The 24279-nt window shown below is 45.1% G+C and overlaps 1 protein-coding gene across 1 annotated transcript in view; it reads left to right on the plus strand.

Annotated features, from left to right (window-relative positions):
* The first annotated feature begins 2048 nt into the window (after positions 1–2048).
* Positions 2049–24279, plus strand: part of LOC122942304 (steroid 17-alpha-hydroxylase/17,20 lyase) — a 55333-nt gene continuing 33102 nt past the window's right edge. Inside the window, exons 1-2 of the mRNA XM_044299842.1 lie at positions 2049–2363; positions 16234–16372. Of these exons, the coding sequence (XP_044155777.1) occupies positions 2049–2363; positions 16234–16372 (454 nt within the window). The remainder of the gene's footprint in view (positions 2364–16233; positions 16373–24279) is intronic.

Consider the following 24279-nt stretch of genomic DNA (forward strand, 5'->3'; position numbering starts at 1 on the left):
GCTAGTCTCAAAACTACAGTGAATGGAGCATGGTGGGAGTGGTAGTTTCACAACATCTAGAGGCTGCTGAGCTGTGAAATATATGCATACAGCCAGAGGACTTCATTCCGTGCGCAGCGGCTCAGCTAGTCTCAAAATTACCATAACAGTGGATGGAGCATGATGGGAGTGGTAGTTTCACAACAACTGTAGTGCCAGAGGTTGCCGACCACTAATATACATTATACAGGGTGGATCACTGTTCTTTCAAGGGGTTGTGTTGTGCAGTGCAAAGATATTGCTGACCTATCCTCAGTAGCAGACCACTGGGGGGGGAGTAAGAGTCGTGGGACCCCCGCCCTGTCATCCGTGTGTCCGTTCCGCAAAGAGGTGGATCATGTCCCATTGAAGTAAAAAATATTTTAAAAAAGTTGCAACACGGATGAGTGCATTTACCCTAAGGAGATGATTGACTGGACGCGTATTACATCAATGGGAGATTTGCCTTAAGAAAAACCCATCTGTGTTGCCCGTAGCAACCAATCTCATTGCACCCTTAAAAAAAATTAAAGCTGTGATGTGATTGGTTGCTATGGGTAACACAGGTTTTCTTTGAGACAATTTTCTATTGCCTCATTCACAGGCTACATGCACACGAACATATGTGTTTTGCAGATCCGCAAAAAACAAACGGATGACATTCGTATGCAACTTGTAACAATGCCTAAAACGGACAAGAATAGGACATATTCTATGTTTTTTGCAGGGCTACGGAACGGACATACTGATGCGGATAGCACACGGCGCATTTTTTGCGGACCCATTGAAATGAATGGGTCCGCATCCTATCCGCAAAAAAAACGGAACGGCTACGGAAAAACAATACGTTCCTGTGCATCAGGCCACACAGTCAGTGTTCGGTCAGTGATTCTGAGTCAAAACCAGGTGCGGCTCCAAACACAGAACAGGAGCAGATCTTTCCCTTATACTAGGGGTGCACAACGTTTCCTGGTTGGGGGCCACATTGCCAGACTGAACCAATTACGAGGGCCGAAATTAAAATGTAAAGGTGTATTAACAACTGAAATATTGTACTTATGGCATATTGAACACACATTATGTACCATTAATGTCTAGTTACACTTCTAGGACTCCCATCTAATGGGAGAAATACATGAAAAATACATGTGAGCAGTCACAAGACATAGGCATACATGTCTGTTACCATATGGTTGGGGGCCGCATAGAATAGTATCAAGGGCCGCATGTGGCCCCCGGGCCGCAGGTTGTGCACCCCTGCCTTATACCTTATCTCTGTGGAGGCCCCGATCCTGGTTTTGTCTCACAATCACTGATGGAAATCACTGACCAAACACTGACGTGTGAATAAGGTTTAAATCTGTCTAAGAAGCAGCAGGTGCCCAACAAGAATAATATAAATTTTATTTAGCGCCAATCTTTTTGCAGCCGGTACTGCCGCTCCAAGTGACTTCACAATACGGTCGCCTGATTATATTTTGTGTAGTTTTAAATACAATGCTGATAAAAAGCATATTGAATTGTAGTCTGTACAACGTCCTCCTCAGCGACAGCTTTCTTATTATGCTCAGAAGAATACCGCAGTATACATAAGGCTCCAAATTCAGCTTTTTTTTGTGAAAAGATGGCAAGTTTTTTATGACCTTTTATATGTTTTCTTTTTTACTTTTTTTGTGTCAGATGTTTCATAAAAGGGGTTTTCCAAAATTGTGATATTGATGGCTTATCCTCAAGATGATTAATATCAGATCTTGCAAGGGTCTGACATCCTGCGCTCCCATCCATCAGCTATTTTTTCGGATCTACATAGCTCCATCTATTGATAGTGAAGTGAAGTGAATGGGAGCATTCTTGCAGTAACCAGCTCTGTCCACTACATAATGGATGGCGCTGTCTAGTTCTGTCGCTGGCTTTCCTGCACTGAGGGAGTTAATGATGCCATAGCTGTGATTGGTTGCTGTGAACATCCCCGCAATACTTATTTGAGCAGTAAACTGGAATAGCGGTTACAAGGTGGAGGGGATCCCAGCATGATTGTGTGGCTTGGTGGTGCTTTGCTCCTAGCCTTTGGGCTCATTCTCATCTCTGCCTGGAGATGGGAACTAAGAAGCCATGGAGATGTAAAGTACCCCAAGAGCTTACCTTCATTGCCTTTCATTGGGAGTTTACTTCACCTTGGGAATCACCTCCCTCCACACATCCTGTTCTGTAATCTGCAGAAAAAGTATGGCAGCCTCTACTCCTTTAAGATGGGTTCCCACTATGTAGTCATTGTGAATAACCATGTGGACGCCCGGGAGGTTTTGCTGAAGAAGGGAAAAACGTTTGCTGGAAGACCCCGCACTGTGAGTATCACTTGGATAGGTCCTACTCCCGTGATGCATGATTAAGTCATATATGCTGCAAAATGATCACATAGTCATCGTGGCAAAATGAGTAAATTCTTAATGCGAAGAGGATAGTGGAGAGGCTTGGAGGCCATGGGTTGTCTTAATGCTAGCGCTCATTTCCAAGGACAGCACTTCAAGGCTGAACTCAAGATTTAACTACATTCCTATGACATTTCTAGATATTATTAACTCTTGGAGATACTGTTGCTTTGAAAGGTTGCACAAGCTTTTTTATGTTTGTCAGGTTGACTTAAAGGGTACATTTTGACCTAATGTATGGAACAAACTTCCGGTTTATTGTGTAGCCAGAACCAAATGGCAACAAGGGATAGCGAGAACGGACAGATAGCCAAAGCATTACATCATCTCCATCTCCATCTCCAGATGAGTGGCCTACAATAGGGCAATTTACTATTACAACAACCGACATAGTATTGTTGATGGGACAAATGAACAGAGAAGGCCATCCTACTGTTCTGGTACCATTGTATACCACCACATAACCATAGCCTGAAGCACTTTTACCAGTACTGGGCCTTGCCCAAATAAGACTTTTAAATTGAAAACCAAGACTTTTTTAAATTTTGTTATTCCATTACATTTTCATACACTGTTTACTACGCAAACTTTGATGTAGATCAGGTAATTGTTGGAGTAAAACTCGAAAATTAGGTGGGAAAAAGTCAAAATGGGAATGTAAGAAATGCACTTTTAATGACATTCGGCAGCCAAGTTGTTCATATGCTGTAAGCATGTTGTCTACTAATTCAGCATAGTTTGCAGCTCGTCTGTTCCCAAGGAAGTTCTGCACTACTAGCACAAATGCATCCCGAGCTGCAAGACGCACTCGCTTTGATTCTTGCGCTGATCATAAGTAGTGTATTTGCCAGAAATTGTCTGGATCGTTAACACATTTGCGTTTATCCATGTTAAGTTTCAAAACTGATAGCACTATAACAGATCACTTTATCAAAATCTGTCCAGCTTGCCTTATATACTTACTGCTGACATCAGCCTGACTGCGTCCGAACAGGTCTGGATATGTCCATTAGAATATCTCCAATATAATGCATTAATATTATAACTGAATAGGCTTTGCATGTATAACTTAAGTGTCAGGCAAATTCCGAGTTCATATTTGGAATCGGCGCGCTCATTTTAGTATAAATCACATGTTTTTCTCTCAGTAGCAAAATCATTGTTGCGCGATGAAATATATGGCCAGCTTAAGACCTCTTAGGCCTCTTTCACACGGGCGCCGCGTGTGAGGGCCGGATAAGATGCGGCTGCGTAGCGGTTTAATGCGCAATGAGCGGTTTAATGCGTTTTGCACGCGCATGAGAAAAATCGGCATGTTTGGTACCCAAACCCGAACCCGGACTTCTTCACAGAAGTTCAGGTTTGGGATCGGTGTTGTGTAGATTTTATTATTTTCCCTGGGAAAATAATAGCATTCTTAATACAGAATGCTTAGTAAAATAGGGATGGAGGGGTTACATTTTTTTTTTTTAACTCACCTCATCCACTTGTTCGCGCAGCCTGGCTTCTCTTCTGTCTTCTTCTTTGATAACCAGGAGGAAAAGGACCTGTGGTGAAGTCACTGCACTCATCACATGATCCATCACATGATCTGTTTTTTTGCGTTCCATATATGGTCCGTATACGGAACCATTCATTTCAATGGATCCGCCCAAAAAAACAGAAGGTACTCCGTATGCCTTCCATTTCCGTTTATCCGTTCAAAGATAGAACGTCCTATCAATGCGGTAACACCGGAATCTAAAGGGGTGCTAGCTACTGACAGCTGAGCTGTCCGGGGACCAATCACAGCAGTCCCTGCCTTTGGATCACTGCAATTGGTCAGTGAAATCTGACTGACCAATCGCTGCATTCAGCAGCGCAGCTCCAATCTCCTCAGTGAGTGTTGAGGATATCAGGGCTGCGCTGCTGTGTTCACTGTTCCCTGATCTCTCCCCCCCTCTTCAGGATGGCCGAGCGGGACCAGGTAATATTGAGGGGACCGACCCACCCCGCCCCCACAATTATTCAGGATGGCAAGCGGGAGTAGATTGTCAGCTGTAACATACATTTTGGTGCTGGCACTGATGTCGGCCGTTTAACCCCTTCCATGCCGCGGTCCGTAGGGACCACTGTATGGAAGGGGTTAACAGGGAGGTAGCTCCCTCCCTTCCCAGGCTTGCCATCGTTTGTAAGTCTGACAGGGTCCTGTCAGAGGCAGGAGCCTAGTCAGGTTTAGGCTCCTTTCACACGGGTGAGTTTTCCTGCACGGGTGCAATGCGTGACATGCACCCGCACTGAATCCTGACCCATTCATTTCAATGGGGCTGTGTACATGAGCAATGTTTTTCACGCATCACTTGTGCGTTGCGTGAAAATCGCAGCATGTTCTATATTCGGTTTTTCACGCAATGCAGGCCCCATAGAAGTGAATGGGGCTGCGTGAAAATCGCATTTCATCCGGAAGCAAGTGCGGATGCAATGCGATTTTTCACGGATGGTTGCTAAGGAGATGTTATTAAATTGGGATGAGGTCCATTCACTTTATTATCTTCCATTACAACATGGTTATAATGGAAAATAATAGCATTCTTTAATACAGAATGCTAAGTAAAATGTCCCTTGAAGTTAAAAAATGATTAAAAAATTACTCACCTCATCCACTTGATCGCACAGCCATTATCGTCTTCTTTATTCTTCTTGAAGGACCTGCGCTGACGTCATCGCCCTCACCACGTTGTCAGCGCAGGTCTTGCTGAATGAAGATAGAAGATCCTTCAAGCTTCATTCAGCAGGATCTGCACTGATGTCACCGCGCTAACCACGTGTTGAGCGCGATGATTTCAGTGCAGGTCCTGCAAGAAGAAGAAAGAACATAAAAAAAAAACATAATATAGAGCGACTAAAAATTATATGTAACCCAAAATAGTACCAATAAAACTGTCACCTTATCCCGTAGTTTCTAAAATGTGGTCAGTTTTTGATTGTTTCTACTGTAGGGTGCATCTGGGGGTTTAAAATAGGACATTGTGTCTAAAAACCAGTCCAGCAAAATCTGCCTTCCAAAAACCATACGGCACTCCTTTTTTCTGCACCCTGCCGTGTGCCCATACAGCAGTTTACCACCACATGTGGGGTGTTTCTGTAAACTGCAGAATCGGGGTAATAAATATTAAGTTTTGTTTGGCTGTTAACCCTCGATGTGTTAAAGAAAAGAATGGATTAAAATGGAAAATCTGCCAAAAAAGTGAAATTTAGAAATTTAATCTCCATTTTCCTTTAATCTTCTGGAATACCTAAAGGGTTAACAAAGTTTGTAAACCAGTTTTGAGTAACTTGAGGGGTGAGTTTCCAAAATGGGATCATTTATGGGTGGTTTCTATTATGTAAGCCTCACTAAGTGACTTCAGACATGAACTGGTCCTTAAAGTGGGTTTTGGAAATTTTCTGAAAGATTTAAAAATTGCTTCTAAAATTTTAAGCCTTCTAATGTCCCCAAAAAATAAAATGACATTTCAAAAATGATGTCAACATAAAATAGACATATGGGGAATGTTAAGTAATAAATATTTTGAGGTACAGGGTATCACTTTCTGTTTTAAAAGCAGAGAAATTGAAATTTTGAAAATTGCTAATTTTTGGTAAATTTGGGATTTTTCATAAATGTGAAATATATTGACTCAAATTTATGACTGTCATGAAGTACAATGTGTCACGAGAAAACAATTTCAGAATGGCTTGGATAAGCCTGGTCACAAAGGTGCAAAATGGCCTGGTCATTAAGAGGTTAAAGAGAACCTGTCACCATGAAATGCAGTGCAATCTGCAGGCACCATGTTATAGAGCAGGAGGAGCTGAGCAGACTGATATATAGTTTTATTGGAAAAGATTCAGAAAAACTTGTAATTCATTCATTTATATCTCTGCTATTTGTGACGCATTCCCTGTGCAAGTCTGTACACAGAGATAACTGTCAGTCACTGACAGCACCTCCCCATGAACAATGAAATCAGAAATTGCAGAGATCCAAATGTATAAATTACAAGTTTAAAAAAAGCTTATCTCACGATTATTTAACATAAAAAATGAAAATCAGACATCATACAGTACATGACAATCTCTTTCTAATAAAGCTAGAACCAGCCCTGTACCTCACATGGATCCAGAGATCTCCCCATTCATTGCTCTGCTAGATTTATATCAAGCTGACAGCTCAAGGGGAGCATCTTTTCTGTTACAGCTCAAGGGCCGTGTCCATGCTCTCCCTATCACAGCACAGGAGGTAGTTGAAGGATGAAACGGAGCATGTGCGGCCATTAGGGTTGAGTAAAGTTCGGGTTCGTACCGAACTTTAAGATTTTTGTACCCCGGACCCGAACATTTCTGTAAAAGTTCGGGTTCAGTGTTCGGCGATTTCTTAGCACTTTTTGAAAGGCAATCAACAAGCGTTTAACTGTGTGCCTACTAATAGAATGGCTGTGATTGGTCAGTGCAGCATGTAACCCAGCCTCTATATAAGCTGGAGTCACGTAGCGCTGCACGTCACTCTGCTGTGCTTAGTGTAGGGAGAGGATGCTGCTGCTGTGAGGGAGAGAATAGGACAGAATCTTTAATCAGAACTCCAATTGAACTCAGCGATCTACATAGATTTAGATGTGTGGGTGCAGTGCACAATGTTTTTACCCTGGCCTGAGCCCAGTGGCAGAGAAAAATAACTTTTATTTGTCTGTTAGCTCAGTGCACCAGCACTGCATATGTGCTTTTGTGACATTGAAATCCAAGCTTGAAATACTGCAATAATAATCTTTTTTTTTTTTTAAAACACCCCTTTTTGGCAGAATCCTACATCTGGTGCCTTTGCCGCATTAGTCAGTGTGCAATTTAAGCTAGAAATACAGCTATAATTTTCTGGGTTTTAAAAAACACCCTTTTTGGGCAAAATACACAATTTTGCAGCCCTTGCTGCATCAGCACGTGTGAAATTCAAGCGTTATATAGTGCTGTCATATTCTGTTAGTAAAAAAACTCCCATTTAGGGCAAAAAACTTAATTTTGCAGTCTTTGCTGCATATGTCATTGTGAGATACACCCTTTACATACTGTGGTTCTATTCTGCTATTACAAAAGCACAAATTTTGGGCAGAAATCTTTAATTGCGGCCTAGTCTACATCTGTAAGTGTGAGATACATCCTTTAGATACTGTGGTTCTATTCTGCTATTAGAAAAACACCCATTTAGGACAAGATCCTAAATTTGAGAAATATGAGGAGAAGGTCAAATAAGGGACGTGGCCCCGGTCGTGCTGCTGCTGGTGGAGCTCCTGTAGCAGGGAGAGGACGTGGTCGATCTGTGCCAGCTACACACACAAGTGAAACCCCTTCCTCAGGTGCAAATAGGCAACAGAACCTGCAGCGGTATTTTGTCGGGCCTAATGCGGCTCTACGAATGGTGAGTCCAGAACAAGTACAGGCGATAGTAGATTGGGTTTCTGACAGTGGATCCAGTTCCTTCACATTGTCTCCCACCCAGTCTCCTGCTGAAAGATCAGAGTTGGCCTCTGCAGCCGATGTCCATCAGTCTTTCACCTCACCGCCTTGCAAATCAGCCAAGCAGTCTGAGCCCCAAGTCATGCAGCAGTCTCTTCTGCTTTTTGATGACTCTGCTAGCAGGGTTTCCAAGGTCCATCCACCTATCCCTGCCCCAGAAGTGGAAGAGATTGAGTGTACCGATGCCCAACCACTTATGTTTCATGATGAGTACATGGGAGGACCATCGCAGCATGTCTCGGATGATGATGAAACACAGGTGCCAGCTGCTGGGGCTTTCGAAAGTGTGCAGACTGACAAGAAGGGCAGGGGTGAAGACTGATGTGGAGGACGATGAGGTCCTCGACCCCACATGGAATCAAGGTCATGTGAGTGACCTGTGTAGTTCGGAGGAAGAGGCGGTGGTCGCACAGAGCCACCAGCACAGCAGAAGAGGGAGCAGGGTGCAAAAGCGGAGCGGCCGTCCCCTAGACAGTATGCCTGCTACCGCCCACTGCAGTAAGGGACCGAGCACACCAAAGCCAGCTCCAAGGAGTTCCCTGGCGTGGCAGTTCTTCAGACAATGTGCTGACGACAAGACACGAGTGGTTTGCGTGCTGTGCAATCAGAGCCTTAAGTGAGGCATAAACGTTCTCAACCTGAGCACAACCTGCATGACCAGGCATCTAAGTGCAAAGCACGAGCTGCAGTGGAGTAGACACCTCAAAAACCAAGAAAGGTTAACCGTGGGCATTAACTTTCAATTTTAACTATCTGGGGATGAGGTACCAAAATATGCATGTGGGTTTTTTTTCTTTCTCCACTGCGGTAGAAGACTGCTGGACCCCCTAGGTTGCCTCAAGAAATGTTTTCGATCAAAGATCGTTGTAAGCCCGCTATGCATGGTTAATGTGAGCACCAGGTGAATGGATCTAAGATTGTTAATCCTGTCCTTCTTCACCCATATTTGGGAGAGGACGCGTGGGGTGTGCGCTCGTTCCCTGGTGGCCGCCCGGGCCGCGGGCCCCCGATCTCTGCCCTTTATAGACACTAACATGCTAAGTTAGATGCTGTATGTGTTTGCCCGATTGGGCTGCCGATGTCGGGGGAGCCCCGCTCTCCTCTTAGCAAGTGAGATCTCCATTTGACCTGTATTATCCCCATAAGTATGGGTAATTGAATGAAATTATTATTAACTATGTTTATAAATCAGAAACTTACGGACTTCAGGATCTTATAATAGCATAAATGTTATATGGATATGTATTTTTGTACTACAAATAAAATATTTAAATTTAAAAAAACAAAAACCAAGAAAGGTCTCTGGCTCCTCCTGCTTCCTCTTCTGCTGCAGTCTCGGCCTCTTCATCCACCTCTGGAGTGACAGTGCCACCTGCCACCCTGCAAACAGATGATCTGCCAGCAACACCACCATCTGGGTCACCAAGCATCTCCACAATATCCCACGGAAGCATTCAGCTCTCCATCTCCCAAACACTGGAGCAGAAGAGGAAGTACCCCCCCCCCCCCCACACACACACACACGATCCCTGGTCCTGAATGCCAGCATTTCAAAATTACTGGCCTGTGAAATGCTGTCATTCCGTCTGGTGGAGACAGAGAGTTTTAAAGGCCTTATGGTGGTGGCTGTCCCACAGTACGTCATGCCCAGCTGCCACTACTTTTCCAGGCAAGCCATCCCTTCCCTGCACAACCAAGTGGGGGACAAAATCAGGTGTGCACTGCGCAACGCCATCTGTGGCAAGGTTCACCTCACTATGGATACGTGGACCAGTAATCACGGTCAGGGACATTATATCTCCATAACTGCACACTGGGTAAATGCAGTGGCGGCTGGGCCTGAGACGGATAGCAGTTTGCCGCATGTCCTTCCACCACCGAGGACTGCAGGGAGCTTCAGTTTGCCTCCTCTTGCCTCCTCCTCCTCTTACTCTGCTTCCTCATCCTCCACCAGTTCCTCATCCAGTCAGCGTAACACTTTCACCACCAACTTCAGCACAGCCAGGGGTAAATGACAGCAGGCAGTTTTAAAATGTATCTGTTTGGGGGACAAAACCCACACCGCGCAAGAGCTGTGAGTGGCCCTTGAACAACAGACCGATGAGTGGTTGGTGCCAGTGAGCCTCAAGCCCGGCCCGGTGGTGTGCGATAATGGGCGAAATCTTGTAGTAGCTCTGGGACTAGCCGGTTTGACGCACATCCCTTGCCTGGAGCATGTGCTGAATTTGGTGGTGCAGAGATTCCTTAAAAATTACCCTGATATGTCAGAGCTGCTGCATAAAGTGCGGGCCGTCTGTGCGCGCTTTCAGCGTTTTCACCCTGCTGCTCGTCTGTCAGCGCTGCAGTGTAACTTCGGCCTTCCCGCTCACCACCTCATTTGCGACGTGCCCACAAGGTGCAACTCCACCTTGCATATGCTGGCAAGACTTTGCGAGCAGCAGCAGGCGATAGTGGAGTTTCAGCTGCAGCACACATGGGTGAGTCGCTCTGCGGAACAGCACCACTTCACCACCAATGACTGGGCCTCCATGCGAGACCTGTGTTCCTTGTTGCGCTGTTTCGAGTACTCCACCAACATGGCCAGTGCCAATAACGCCGTTCTCAGCGTTACTATCTCACTTCTATGCCTCCTTTGAAAACACGCTGCTGGCGATGATGGAAGAGGATGTGGCACAGGAGGAGGAAGAGGGATCATTTCGTAGGGTTTCCGGACAGTCATTCCCAAGTGGCTGCGACGGTGGGTTCCTGCACCCACAAACACCAGGTACACAATTGTCCAGCCAGGGCACAGTTCAGGAGGATGACGAGGTGGAGGATGAAGAGGAGAAACCATGTTCACAGCAGGGTGGCACCCAGACCAGCTCATGGCCATCATTGGTGCGTGGCTGGGGGGATACAGAGGACACAGACAATACACCTCCCACAGAGGACAGCTTTTCAATGCCTCTGGCCAGCCTGGCACACATGAGCGATTACATGCTGCAATGTCTCCACAACGACTGCTGAGTTGCCCACATTCTAACTTGTGCTGATTACTGGGTGGCCACGCTGCTGGATCCCCATTACAAGGACAACGTACCGTCCTTAATTTCCGAACTGGAGTGTGATCGTAAGATGCAGCCATTGACCTCCCTTGGATGAGGTCTCCCTTTCTCACGCTCCCTCTCTGGCGTGGAACCCTGATTCGCTGATAACCGTGATCAACATGGTAGGCTCAGAAAAGAACATTGAAAGTTGATAGAGCAGATATCCAATTGGATCGTGAACATCACGGGGACGTGCGACATGGTGGGGCAGTATGTTTGCACAATCCTACATGAACTGACTGATGGTTCTGCCCCTGCAACTAAAATGGCTCTATTTTTAGAGCCATTTTAGTGCTCTAAATTCTAAATTCTAGTGCTCTTCAATTCTTCTGCTTTAATAACTTTTCCCATATTTCCGCTCAATCAAAATAAAATTTCATCCAATGATCTCCCTTGGAGGTGGTCTCTCTTTCTCACGCTCCCTCTCTGGGGTGGAACCCTGATTCGCCGCTAACCGTGATCAACATGGTAGGCGCAGAAAAGAACATCGAAAGTTGATAGAGCAGATATCCAATTGGATCGTGAACCTCACGGGGACGTGCGACATGGTGGGGCAGTATGTTTGCACAACCCTACATGAACTGACTGATGGTTCTGCCCCCTGCAACTTCTGGGTCTCCAAATTGGGCACATGGCCTGAGCTTGCCCTTTACACCCTTGGAGGTGCTGGCCTGCCCTGCAGCCAGTGTATTGTCTGAACGTGTGTTTAGCACGACTGGAGGGGGTTATCACAGGTTATATTTCCCAATGTTTTGGGGTGTACCCTAATTTAAAAAAATTAAATTAAAACCAAAAAGCAGTGTAGGCTACCTTCTCCACCGTGGCTTCCACCTACACCACCACATCCACCGCCTCCTCAACCTCCTACTCCATATGGACCATGTCCTCCTAGATTAAGATTATTATTTTTTATTTTTATGTATTTTGTTATTTAAAGTCGTTTCCCTACCCACATTTGTTTGCAGAGGACTTGCCATGCTCTTAACCACATTTTGCTGGTATTTGCAGCCCTCTAGCCCTTTCAATTATATTTTTAGAGCCATTTTAGTGCTCAAAAGTTCGGGTCCCCATTGACTTCAATTTGGTTCGGGTCTGGGGTCAAGTTCGGGTCCCGAACTCTAACTTTTTTGTGAAAATCGGCCAAACCCGAACATCCAGGTGTCCGCTCAACTCTAGCGGCCATCCTAGTGAGCAGGGTAAAGAAATAAACAAAAAACAAACTGCAGATGGCGCTATACAGGTACATTTTATCAAATAACTCAGTGGGTATCCCAAATTTTTTATTACATGCAAATGTATTTAGATCCAGGTGCTGGTTTGAAAACTGTAGAATATGGGACAATGCCTTTAAGTGAATCTTTTCCCACAAAACTATATACAGTACAGACCAAAAGTTTGGACACACCTTCTCATTCAAAGAGTTTTCTTTATTTTCATGACTATGAAAATTGTAGATTCACACTGAAGGCATCAAAACTATAAATTAACACATGTGGAATTATATACATAACAAAAAAGTGTGAAACAACTGAAAATATGTCATATTCTAGGTTCTTCAAAGTAGACACCTTTTGCTTTGATTACTGCTTTGCACACTCTTGGCATTCTCTTGATAAGCTTCAAGAGGTAGTCACCTGAAATGGTTTTCACTTCACAGGTGTGCCCTGTCAGGTTTAATAAGTGGGATTTCTTGCCTTATAAATGGGGTTGGGACCATCAGTTGCGTTGTGGAGAAGTCAGGTGGATACACAGCTGATAGTCCTACTGAATAGACTGTTAGAATTTGTATTATGGCAAGAAAAAAGCAGCTAAGTAAAGAAAAACTAGTGGCCATAATTACTTTAAGAAATGAAGGTCAGTCAGTCCGAAAAATTGGGAAAACTTTGAAAGTGTCCCCAAGTGCAGTCACAAAAACCATCAAGCGCTACAAAGAAACTGGCTCACATGCGGACCGCCCCAGGAAAGGAAGACCAAGAGTCCCCTCTGCTGCGGAGGATAAGTTCATCCGAGTCACCAGCCTCAGAAATCGCAGGTTAACAGCAGCTCAGATTAGAGACCAGGTCAATGCCACACAGAGTTCTAGCAGCAGACACATCTCTAGAACAACTGTTAAGAGGAGACTGTGTGAATCAGGCCTTCATGGTAGAATATCGGCTAGGAAACCACTGCTAAGGACAGGCAACAAGCAGAAGAGACTTGTTTGGGCTAAAGAACACAAGGAATGGACATTAGACCAGTGGAAATCTGTGCTTTGGTCTGATGAGTCCAAATTTGAGATCTTTGGTTCCAACCACTGTGTCTTTGTGCGACGCAGAAAAGGTGAACGGTGTGGGGTGCTTTGCTGGTGACACTGTTGGGGATTTATTCAAAATTAAAGGCATACTGAACCAGCATGGCTACCACAGCATCTTGCAGCGGCATGCTATTCCATCCGGGTTGCGTTTAGTTGGACCATCATTTATTTTTCAACAGGACAATGACCCCAAACACACCTCCAGGCTGTGTAAGTCTATTTGACCATGAAGGAGAGTGATGGGGTGCTGCGCCAGATGACCTGGCCTCCACAGTCACTGGACCTGAACCCAATCGAGATGGTTTGGGGTGAGCTGGACTGCAGAGTGAAGGCAAAAGGGCCAAGAAGTGCTAAGCATCTCTGGGAACTCCTTCAAGACTGTTGGAAGACCATTTCAGGTGACTACCTCTTGAAGCTCATCAAGAGAATGCCAAAAGTGTGCAAAGCAGTAATCAAAGCAAAAGGTGTCTACTTTGAAGAACCTAGAATATGACATATTTTCAGTTGTTTCACACTTTTTTGTTATGTATATAATTCCACATGTGTTAATTCATAGTTTTGATGCCTTCAGTGTGAATCTACAATTTTCATAGTCATGAAAATAAAGAAAACTCTTTGAATGAGAAGGTGTGTCCAAACTTTTGGTCTGTACTGTATATGCGCTAACATTTATAGCATGCAGACTCATATATGAAGAGACGTCTGCATGCTAGCATGGGCTTCGATAATATAGTATATTAAGTGTTAGGGAAAGGTAAAGGTGAACATATAGGAGCGCATCAATTGAATAAAACATATTCAATGTTAAATTAGGCAAATAGGGTAAACATATATCAGGCGTTAGGCGCACATCAATTGGATAATGCACCATAAAAGCGGGTGCTATGTCCAGGGAATTTCACTGCTTACCCTTGTTTATAGTCGAAAAAGGACAGCAACTCCAATAATACCAAAAAAGATTATTTATTGGGCCACAGTGGCACAGTGAGGCGACGTTTCGGCTCAAAATCCAGAGCCTTTCTTGCTTGAGAAAGGCTCTGGATTTTGAGCCGAAACGTCACCTCACTGTGCCACTGTGGCCCAATAAATAATCTTTTTTGGTATTATTGGAGTTGCTGTCCTTTTCCGACTATATATATATATATATATATATATATATATATCGGTGCTCCATCTAATTGCTTTGGGGCAATTTGCTGCCAATCCAAATGAGAGAACACCCTGCCTCTCCAAAAAAGAGAGATGACTAAAGTAGGTATGTGTTGGGCGAGCACTCTAACATCAGGCTTGAGCTAACACAGATCACACATTTATTGCATATAGAATATATAAAACAAAATATAGCAATATAACCAATATAAAATCAATATAAAAACAAATAGTCGCAATATATTCACAAAGGGGGCAATTCCAAAGCGCCACCATAAATGTCCGTGTTGTAATATGGATCTCTTTACCATACATGCGCATGTAATACTCTTTGTTTCATATGCGGAGCCTGAGGGATTGGTATTGTGTCGCAGAATAATCGCAGATGGTGGAGGTATTAATATTACTTTCGGATAAGTTCTAATATAGTCCGAAGAGTGATAGTATTAAAACTATCATAAATAGTTGTGTATGAAGTTGTAATAGATGACGATGTCGGCTATTCAGCCGCTTAGCTCCTTCCTTCGGGGGTTGTCTGTGGTGTCTCCGCTAACTTGGCGAGGGGCGAGCGGTGCGGGAAAATTCCGGCGTCTCACCGTTACCGGGACATGTGACTAGACAAATCACCTCCATGTGATGTCTCCTCCATTCAGATACACTGCACCTGCCATCTGCACTTGTTCTGTTTTTCGGTTAGTGCAGGTGCAGTGTGTCTGAATGGAGGAGACATCACATGGAGGCGATTTGCCTGGTCACATGTCCCTCCGTCAGCAGCCATTTTATGGACAAGACCTCTGTGTGGACAGCACAAAAGACTTTGTGTACCTAATTTCCACAAAGGCTATATTAGTATTGTCATATAATCATCTTTCATACACACTGGTCAACAATAACCAGAAAGTGGCCACCGCCTTTAAGTATTTTCATTTTCTTAATTCCCGGAGAACCCATTTAATCATTTATGGCCGATATGCCATAAATACGGTATCTGACAGTTGCGGCCTCCCCACCAGCACCCTACTTGCTCCAGCCACGGCATGTTCAGTGGAGAGGCTGCCACACTCAAACAGGACTCTGCTCTTTCCATGGCACAGACTTCAATGCATGTTTTGACCAGAAAATTTTGAATTTTCCCAAAGTGGATATATAATATATATTTAAGATGGGACTACTCCTTTAAATTGGGCAGATCACCATTAAGCCGTTCTGCTAGAGCATTGCCCTAATGATTGGAAGAAAGCCACTGACTGACTAGGCTGTCCTCTTCAAGCATCACCTACATGTCTTTTTCATAACGACCCCCTTTGTGAACCGGAACACAAAGTCACTTTTGTCCATGAACTACACGGGAGACCATTCATAACTACCATGTAATACTACATTTTAATAATAATACATGCTAACAGCTGCTGCAGGGTACTTGTCTAGCCAGATATTCAGGCTGTTTGCTGCAGGTGTCAGGAACCTGACCTGCTGGACACCATGGGAGCTCCTTTCTGAAAGTGCTTGTTTCTGATTCAACCCTTTGAAGTCATGAGCTGCACCCTTGAACTCTAGTTTAGGGGGAGTCTGTGCTCAGCACCTGTTGCCCTAATTGCTGATACATATCTATATTGCCTGTATTTTGAGTACCAGTGTCTTATGAAAGTGGCACCTTCAGACCAGGAACTGATGATGTGAATGTAGTGCATGCAGAAATATATGTTACATCGTTATGTGCTTTTCCTTCAAGGTCACAACCGATATATTGACAAGAGATGGAAAAGATATTGCTTTTGCCGACTACAGCCCCACTTGGAAGTTTCACCGCAAATTGGTGCACTCCGCTCTCTGCATGTTTGGTGAAGGGACCTTCGCCATTGAGCAGATCAGTAAGTATAGAAAAACTGTGCCTATTTATCTATGCAAGCAGAGGGATGGGAAAGAAAGCAAACCCTGACAACCCTGGATGTTGGTCATGCATGTGATCTACAGTACCTGGGTTTTGCTAAAGGTTTTCATACTGCATCACACAAAAGCGTTGTACTGAAGCTACAAATGTAGAGACAAGGGGACAAATATATACACATGGGTAATGAACTGGTTAATGGCCAGAAACCAAAGAATCGTTGTAAATGTTACATACATATGCATAACGGGCTAGGGTCAGCAGCAGGGACCACAAGGATCTGTGGTAGACCAAGTGCAACGTGCCGATACACTGCCACCTGCTGGACAACCAGACACAGGTCATAACACTTACATGGCAATATTATTAAGGCACAGTATCACAGGACCTGGTTTTTGCTAGCCATTAGAGACAGGAGCTAGGTGTAAGAATGATAGTGCCCCTTCTGGGGTACTACACAAGTTGTCTTTAATCTTTTGATCAATGATCTTGTTGATGGATAGCAAAAATTGTGTGGAAAACTCAACCTTTTCCCTACCGCAGCACGAATATGTACATCGGCAGTGGGGACTTTAAAGATGGCGCCCACTCAAGAGTGGAGCGGGCACTACAGCTGCCAAGTGCCTATTGTTTCACACAGCAGACAGCCGGGACTAATGTCTGCAATCAGCAATAATGTTGATCGGACATTTGGTCAAATGTGAAAAACATGGGAGCACATGCTCCTTGGGCTGGACTTTGGTTGGAATTAAAGGGAGTCTGTCATCCAAGTTTCACCTTTTTAACCCTTCCCATAGCTTTCTAGCAGCCTTACAGTTAATAAAAACGTTACCTTTATGAGCAATCCTGGACTTATAAAACCGGCAAAAAACAACTTAGTAGCATATGCAAATGAGGGCACGCAAGTGCCCAGGGGCGGCGTTACCCTCGTAGGTGCCCAGCTAGCTCAGACTTATTGTCGCTTCCCCCCGCCCATTCTTTCCCTCTGACCGCCCATCTACTTACTTCATGTTTCGCCGAGATCCCGCGCCTGCACACTCAGTCCGTCGGCCGGCGCATGCGCACTGGGATGCCTATTCCTTGTATGGCATCGCAGTAATTAAATGCATGCGCCGGCTTCGGGCCGTTAGCCGGCGCATGCGCATTCATTACTGTGATGCCATACAAGAAGTAAGTAGATGGGCGGTCAGATGGAAAGGATGGGCGGGCGGAGAGTAGGAAGGGGCGGGGGGAAGCGACGATAAGGCTGAGCTAGCTGGGCACCTACGAGGGTAACGCCGCCCCTGGGCACTTGCGAGCCCTCATTTGCATATCCTACTAAGTTGTTTTTTGCCGGTTTTATAAGTCCAGGATTGCTCATAAAGGTAACGTTTTTATTACCTGGGAAGGGTTCAAAAGGTGAAACTTTGATGACAGACTCCCTTTAAAAGCCCTGGTCTCCCTTAAGAAAAAAATAAACCTCATAGGCATTGCCACGTCCATAAACACTCGTATGGGCCCATTAATGAACCTGTGTCTCTTTTCAGCCTATAAATATATGTAACCAAGTTCACTAATCAACCAGAATTCAGCTTTTGACAATCGTGTGATCATAAGGGAATCCACTGCTGGGATCCTGGCAGCAAAAGTTCAGTTCCTCTGCAGAAATGAATCTATACCCATTGGGGCATACCTCCCAACTTTTCCAAATCGCCAAGAAAAACAATATGTGTGGCGCACATTATGCATGGGGGCAAATGACACACTCTAATACTGACTTATTCCTAAATAAATAATTGACATCAACAACATAGTGGAGGAAATGGCCGCTGTGCTTTATTAAGGGTCACTTAAAAATATTTTACAACCATACGTTAACCACCTCCGGACCGCCTAACGCACATGTGCGTTCCGGAGGTGGCAGGCTGGCGCACAGTCACGCATATACGCGTCATCTCGCGAGACGCGAGATGACGCGAGTATGCGCCCGCGCGTGCGCAGTTCGCGGCGGCATTTCATCGAGAGGTATTTCGTCAGCAACCTGCCAGCCAATGATCGCGGCTGGCAGGTTGCTGATTTTTAAAAAAGCCAATCACAGAGCCATATAGCAGATCATATTTGTAAATATGATCTGTTATATGGCTGCCTGCTCCTCTGCTGGTTCTTTTCGTCGGTTGGATCCAGCAGAGGAGCAGGCTTCACAGTGAGTACACCAAACACTACACTATAGCCCCTGATCACCCCCCTGAACCCCAATTAACCCTTTGATCACCTCTTTGATCACCCCTGTCAATCACAAGTGAAAAGAAAAAAGTGATCAGTGCAAACTGTCACTTTTTTTTTTCACTGTTATTGACCGTTAGGTTTTAGGTATAGTTTAGGTCCCTTGGTTAGGTAGTTAGCGATCAGTTAGCGCCCAGCCCACCGCACCGCAGTCCGTTATTCGCTGATTAGCGTATCGCTAATCAGCATTTGTACTTTTATAGTATCTGGAAGTGATCAAAACTGATCACGGTCAGATCTATAATAGTACTAGTGTCACTTTAGTTCGCCCTCCACCCAAAACGCAGTGTTTGCCCGATCAGGCCTGATCGGTCGCCCACACGTGCGTTCGCCCACACCCGCCCCACCGCAGTGACAAAAAAAAATTTTTTTTTGATCACTGCACATTCACTTTACACGCACTGCGGCGATAAAAAAAATCAGTTTTGATATTTTTTATCAACCGCAGCGGCCTCCGGTACTTCGCTAGCCTCCCCTTTGTAAGACAGGCTTGCTTTTTTTTTCTTGGGTAGTCTCAGGGAATACCCCTAAATTTAGTTGCCCACATGTCAAACAGGGGGTATTCCTCTGAAGAGGCCTACAGGCTTCTGACCCAGTCGGATGAGGAGTGGGAACCCTCATCTGATGAATCCAGCGGGTCAGAATACGAACCTGTAGAAAGCAGTGGCTCTCTGACCCAAAGTTCGGACGAGGAGGCTGAGGTCCCTGATACCACCAGGCGTACCCGGCCCCGTGTCGCTAGACCGCAGGTTGCGCAGGATCCGCTTCAAGAGCAGCAGAGTGGGGCTGGTGCTGTCGGATTACGTGGTGAGGCATACACCAGCAGCCCAGCCCTCCCTGGACCTAGTACCAGCACTGCCGTACAACCTGGTGAAGTAGCGAGCACCAGAAGGGCAGTTGAAGCTGGTACGGTGGCACGTGCAGTAGTGACCCCGTCGCAGCCACCGCAAAGACGTGCCCGTAGAGCCCCTAGAATCCCAGAGGTGTTGGCAAACCCTGATTGGCAGTCCCCAACTTCAGCCGCACCTGTAGTTTTCCCTTTCACTGCCCAGTCTGGAGTTCGGGTTGAGACGGCTCAGATCGGTTCGGCCCTGGGATTTTTTGAGCTGTTCTTGACTGCGGAGCTTTTAGACATAGTTGTGGCCGAAACAAACAGGTATGCCACACAATTTATCACCGCTAACCCGGGAAGCTTTTATGCCCAGCCTTTCCGGTGGAAACCAGTCCAAGTTTCCGAACTTAAAACTTTTCTGGGCCTCCTCCTCAACATGGGCCTGACAAAAAAGCATGAATTGAGGTCATATTGGTCCACGAACCCGATTCATCACATGCCCATGTTCTCTGCTGCCATGTCCAGGGCACGTTTTGAGGCCATCCTGCGGTTCCTGCACTTTAGTGACAACACCGCCTCCCGTCCCAGGGGCCACCCTGCTTTTGACCGGCTCCACAAAATTCGGCCCCTCATAGACCATTTCAACCAGAAATTTGCAGATATTTATACCCCAGAGCAAAACATCTGCATAGACGAGTCCCTGATACATTTTACCGGGCGCCTTGGCTTCAAACAATACATCCCAAGCAAGCGCGCCCGGTATGGGGTCAAATTGTATAAGCTCTGTGAAAGGGCCACAGGCTATACCCACAAATTTCGGGTCTATGAGGGAAAAGATCAGACCCTGGAGCCGGTCGGTTGCCCTGACTACCTGGGGAGCAGTGGGAAGACAGTTTGGGACTTGGTGTCACCCTTATTCGGCAAGGGGTACCATCTTTATGTGGACAATTTTTACACAAGTGTGGCCCTCTTTAGGCATTTGTTTCTAGAACGGATTGGCGCCTGTGGTACCGCGCGAACTAGTCGCGCGGGCTTCCCCCAACGGCTCATTACCACCCGTCTTGCAAGGGGGCAGAGGGCCGCACTGTGTAACGAAGAACTGCTCGCGGTGAAATGGAGAGACAAGCGTGACGTTTACATGCTCTCCTCCATTCACGCAGACACGACAATACAAATTGAGCGAGCAACCCGTGTCATTGAAAAGCCCCTCTCAGTCCACGACTATAACCTCCACATGGGAGGGGTCGACTTCAATGACCAGATGTTGTCTCCGTATTTAGTTTCCCGACGCACCAGACGCTGGTATAAGAAGGTGTCTGTATATTTAATTCAATTGGCTCTGTACAATAGTTTTGTTCTCTACAGTAAGGCTGGGAGAACTGGATCCTTCCTCAAATTTCAGGAAGAGATCATCGAGAACCTCCTGTATCCAGGAGGTTCCGTGGCCCCAACCACCAGTGTAGTTAGCCGTCTACACGAGCGACATTTCCCCAATGTCGTTCCTGGTACCTCAACCCAACCGTCACCCCGAAAAAGATGTTGTGTCTGTAGCAGGAGTGGAATAAGGCGTGACACCCGCTATTTCTGTCCTGACTGTCCGGACCACCCTGCCCTATGCTTTGGAGAGTGTTTCCGGAAGTACCACTCACAGGTACACTATTAGCATAGGGATCATCTCACCAGGACAGGCACACAGGGCTATTAGGGCCCATTCACTCACTGCTGCTGCAAACGTCTCCTTTCACATGGGACAAAGTGCATAACGCACTTCGCCACATCTTTGGGCGATTTGCGCTTTGCACATTGACCCATGGGGAAGGAGAGGTTTGTTCTATAAAGGTAAAAAAACAAAAAAAAAACAAAACAAAAAAACAGGTAAGCAAACAGGTTAATGTTTAGTTCCAAAAGTTAAAGTTACATGTTCTGTTCCAAAGTTAATAAAATTATTGCGTTGTGGCCTGTTTTTTTCTTTTTTTTTTTTTTTGTCTTTTTACCTTCCAGGTGGACCAACCGATCTACTAGCTGCAGCACCGATGTGCATTCTGACAGAAGCATTGCGCTGCTGTCAGATTACACGCAAGTCGGTGTATGCGGCGCTGCAAGACGGGATTTTCTCCTCTGCAGTGACGGATACGTTTGCCAAGGCATACGAGCTGAGGAGGAGGCGGCGTTCCTATGCTTTGGCAAGCACTTTGTATATATATATATATATATAAATAAATAAAAAAATCCCGGCAATGATTTATTCATCCACATCGATTGATGCGAATGGAGAAATCTGGTTTGCCAGGGCATACGAGCTAAGTGGGTATGGATGTAGGGCGGAGCTCCTATGTCCTGGCAGACGCCTTTCCCCTCCATTTTTTTTTTTTGGCAGAGATTTTTTCATCCACATTGATCGATGCGAATGAAGAAATCTGTGCCGTTCATTTTTTTCTTTCAGCCCAGAGGCTGAACGGAAAAAAAAATCATCTATGTTAATCTATCTATGTAAAATTACCTCTATGCTCAATATAAGGAGAATAGCAGAAACTCCTAATGCTGGCCATACATGTAATGATTGCGGAGACCCTCAAATGCCAGGGCAGTACAAACACCCCACAACTGACCCCATTTTGGAAAGAAGACACCCCAAGGTATTTGCTGAGGGGCATATTGAGTCCATGAAAGATTGAAATTTTTGTCCTAAGTTAGCGGAAAGTGAGACTTTGTGAGAAAAAAAAAAAAATAATCAATTTCCGCTAACTTATGCGAAAAAAAAAAATTTCTTTGAACTTGCCAGGCCCCTCATTGGATACCTTGGGGTGTCTTCTTTCCAAAGTGGGGTCACATGTGGGGTATTTATACTGCCCTGGCTTTTTAGGGGCCCTAAAGCGTGAGAAGAAGTCTGGGATCCAAATGTCTAAAAATGCCCTCCTAAAAGGAATTTGGGCCCCTTTGCGCATCTAGGCTGCAAAAAAGTGTGACACATCTGGTATCGCCGTACTCAGAAGAAGTTGGGGAATGTGTTTTGGGGTGTCATTTTACATATACCCATGCTGGGTGAGATAAATATCTTGGTCAAATGCCAACTTTGTATAAAAAAATGGGAAAAGTTGTCTTTTGCCAACATATTTCTCTCACCCAGCATGGGTATATGTAAAATGACACCCCAAAACACATTCCCCAACTTCTCCTGAGTACGGCGATACCAGACAAAAAATAAAAAATTCTAGGAACTCGCAGTGCCCCTCACGGAATACCTTAGGGTGTCTTCTTTCCAAAATGGGGTCACTTGTGGCGTAGTTATACTGCCCTGGCAATTTAGGGGCCCAAATGTGTGAGAAGTACCTTGCAATCAAAATGTGTAAAAAATGCCCTGCAAAATCCGAAAGGTGCACTTTGGAATATGTGCCCCTTTGCCCACCTTGGCAGCAAAAAAGTGTGACACATCTGGTATCGCCGTACTCAGGAGAAGTTGGGGAATGTGTTTTGGGGTGTCATTTTACATATACCCATGCTGGGTGAGAGAAATATCTTGGCAAACGACAACTTTTCCCATTTTTTTATACAAAGTTGGCATTTGACCAAGATATTTTTCTCACCCAGCATGGGTATATGTAAAATGACACCCCAAAACACATTCCCCAACTTCTCCTGAGTACTGCGATACCAGATGGGTGACACTTTTTTGATGCCAAGGTGGGCAAAGGGGCGCATATGCCAAAGTGCACCTTTCGGATTTCACCGGTCATTTTTTACAGATTTTGATTGCAAAGTACTTCTCACACATATGGGCCCCTAAATTGCCAGGGCAGTATAACTACGCCACAAGTGACCCCATTTTGGAAAGAAGACACCCCAAGGTATTCCGTGAGGGGCATGGCGAGTTCCTAGAATTTTTTATTTTTTGTCGCAAGTTAGTGGAATATGAGACTTTGTAAGGAAAAAAGAGAAAAAAAAAAAAATCATCATTTTCTGCTAACTTGTGACAAAAAATAAAAAATTCTAGGAACTCGCAGTGCCCCTCACGGAATACCTTAGGGTGTCTTCTTTCCAAAATGGGGTCACTTGTGGGGTAGTTATACTGCCCTGGCAATTTAGGGGCCCAAATGTGTGAGAAGTACCTTGCAATCAAAATGTGTAAAAAATGCCCTGCAAAATCCGAAAGGTGCACTTTGGAATATGTGCCCCTTTGCCCACCTTGGCAGCAAAAAAGTGTCACACATCTGGTATCGTCGTACTCAGGAGAAGTTGGGGAATGTGTTTTGGGGTGTCATTTTACATATACACGACATTTACATGTCTTTTGCCAAGATATTTCTCTCACCCAGCATGGGTATATGTAAAATGACACCCCAAAACACATTCCCCAACTTCTCCTGAGTACGGCGATACCACATGTGTGACACTTTTTTGCTGCCAAGGTGGGCAAAGGGGCGCATATTCCAAAGTGCACCTTTCGGATTTCACCGGTCATTTCTTACACATTTTGATTGCAAAGTTCTTCTCACACATTTGGGCCCCTAAATTGCCAGGGCAGTATAACTACCCCACAAGTGACCCCATTTTGGAAAGAAGACACCCCAAGGTATTCTGTGAGGGGCATGGTGAGTTCCTAGAATTTTTTATTTTTTGTCGCAAGTTAGTGGAATATGAGACTTTGTAAGAAAAAAATAAAAATAAAAAAATCATCATCATTTTCCGCTAACTTGTGACAAAAAATAAAAAGTTCTATGAACTCACTATGCCCATCAGCGAATACCTTAGGGTGTCTACTTTCCGAAATGGGGTCATTTGTGGGGTAGTTATACTGT

This window comes from Bufo gargarizans, chromosome 6, assembly GCF_014858855.1.
Source record: "Bufo gargarizans isolate SCDJY-AF-19 chromosome 6, ASM1485885v1, whole genome shotgun sequence".
In the NCBI taxonomy this organism is placed as follows: Eukaryota; Metazoa; Chordata; class Amphibia; order Anura; family Bufonidae; genus Bufo; species Bufo gargarizans.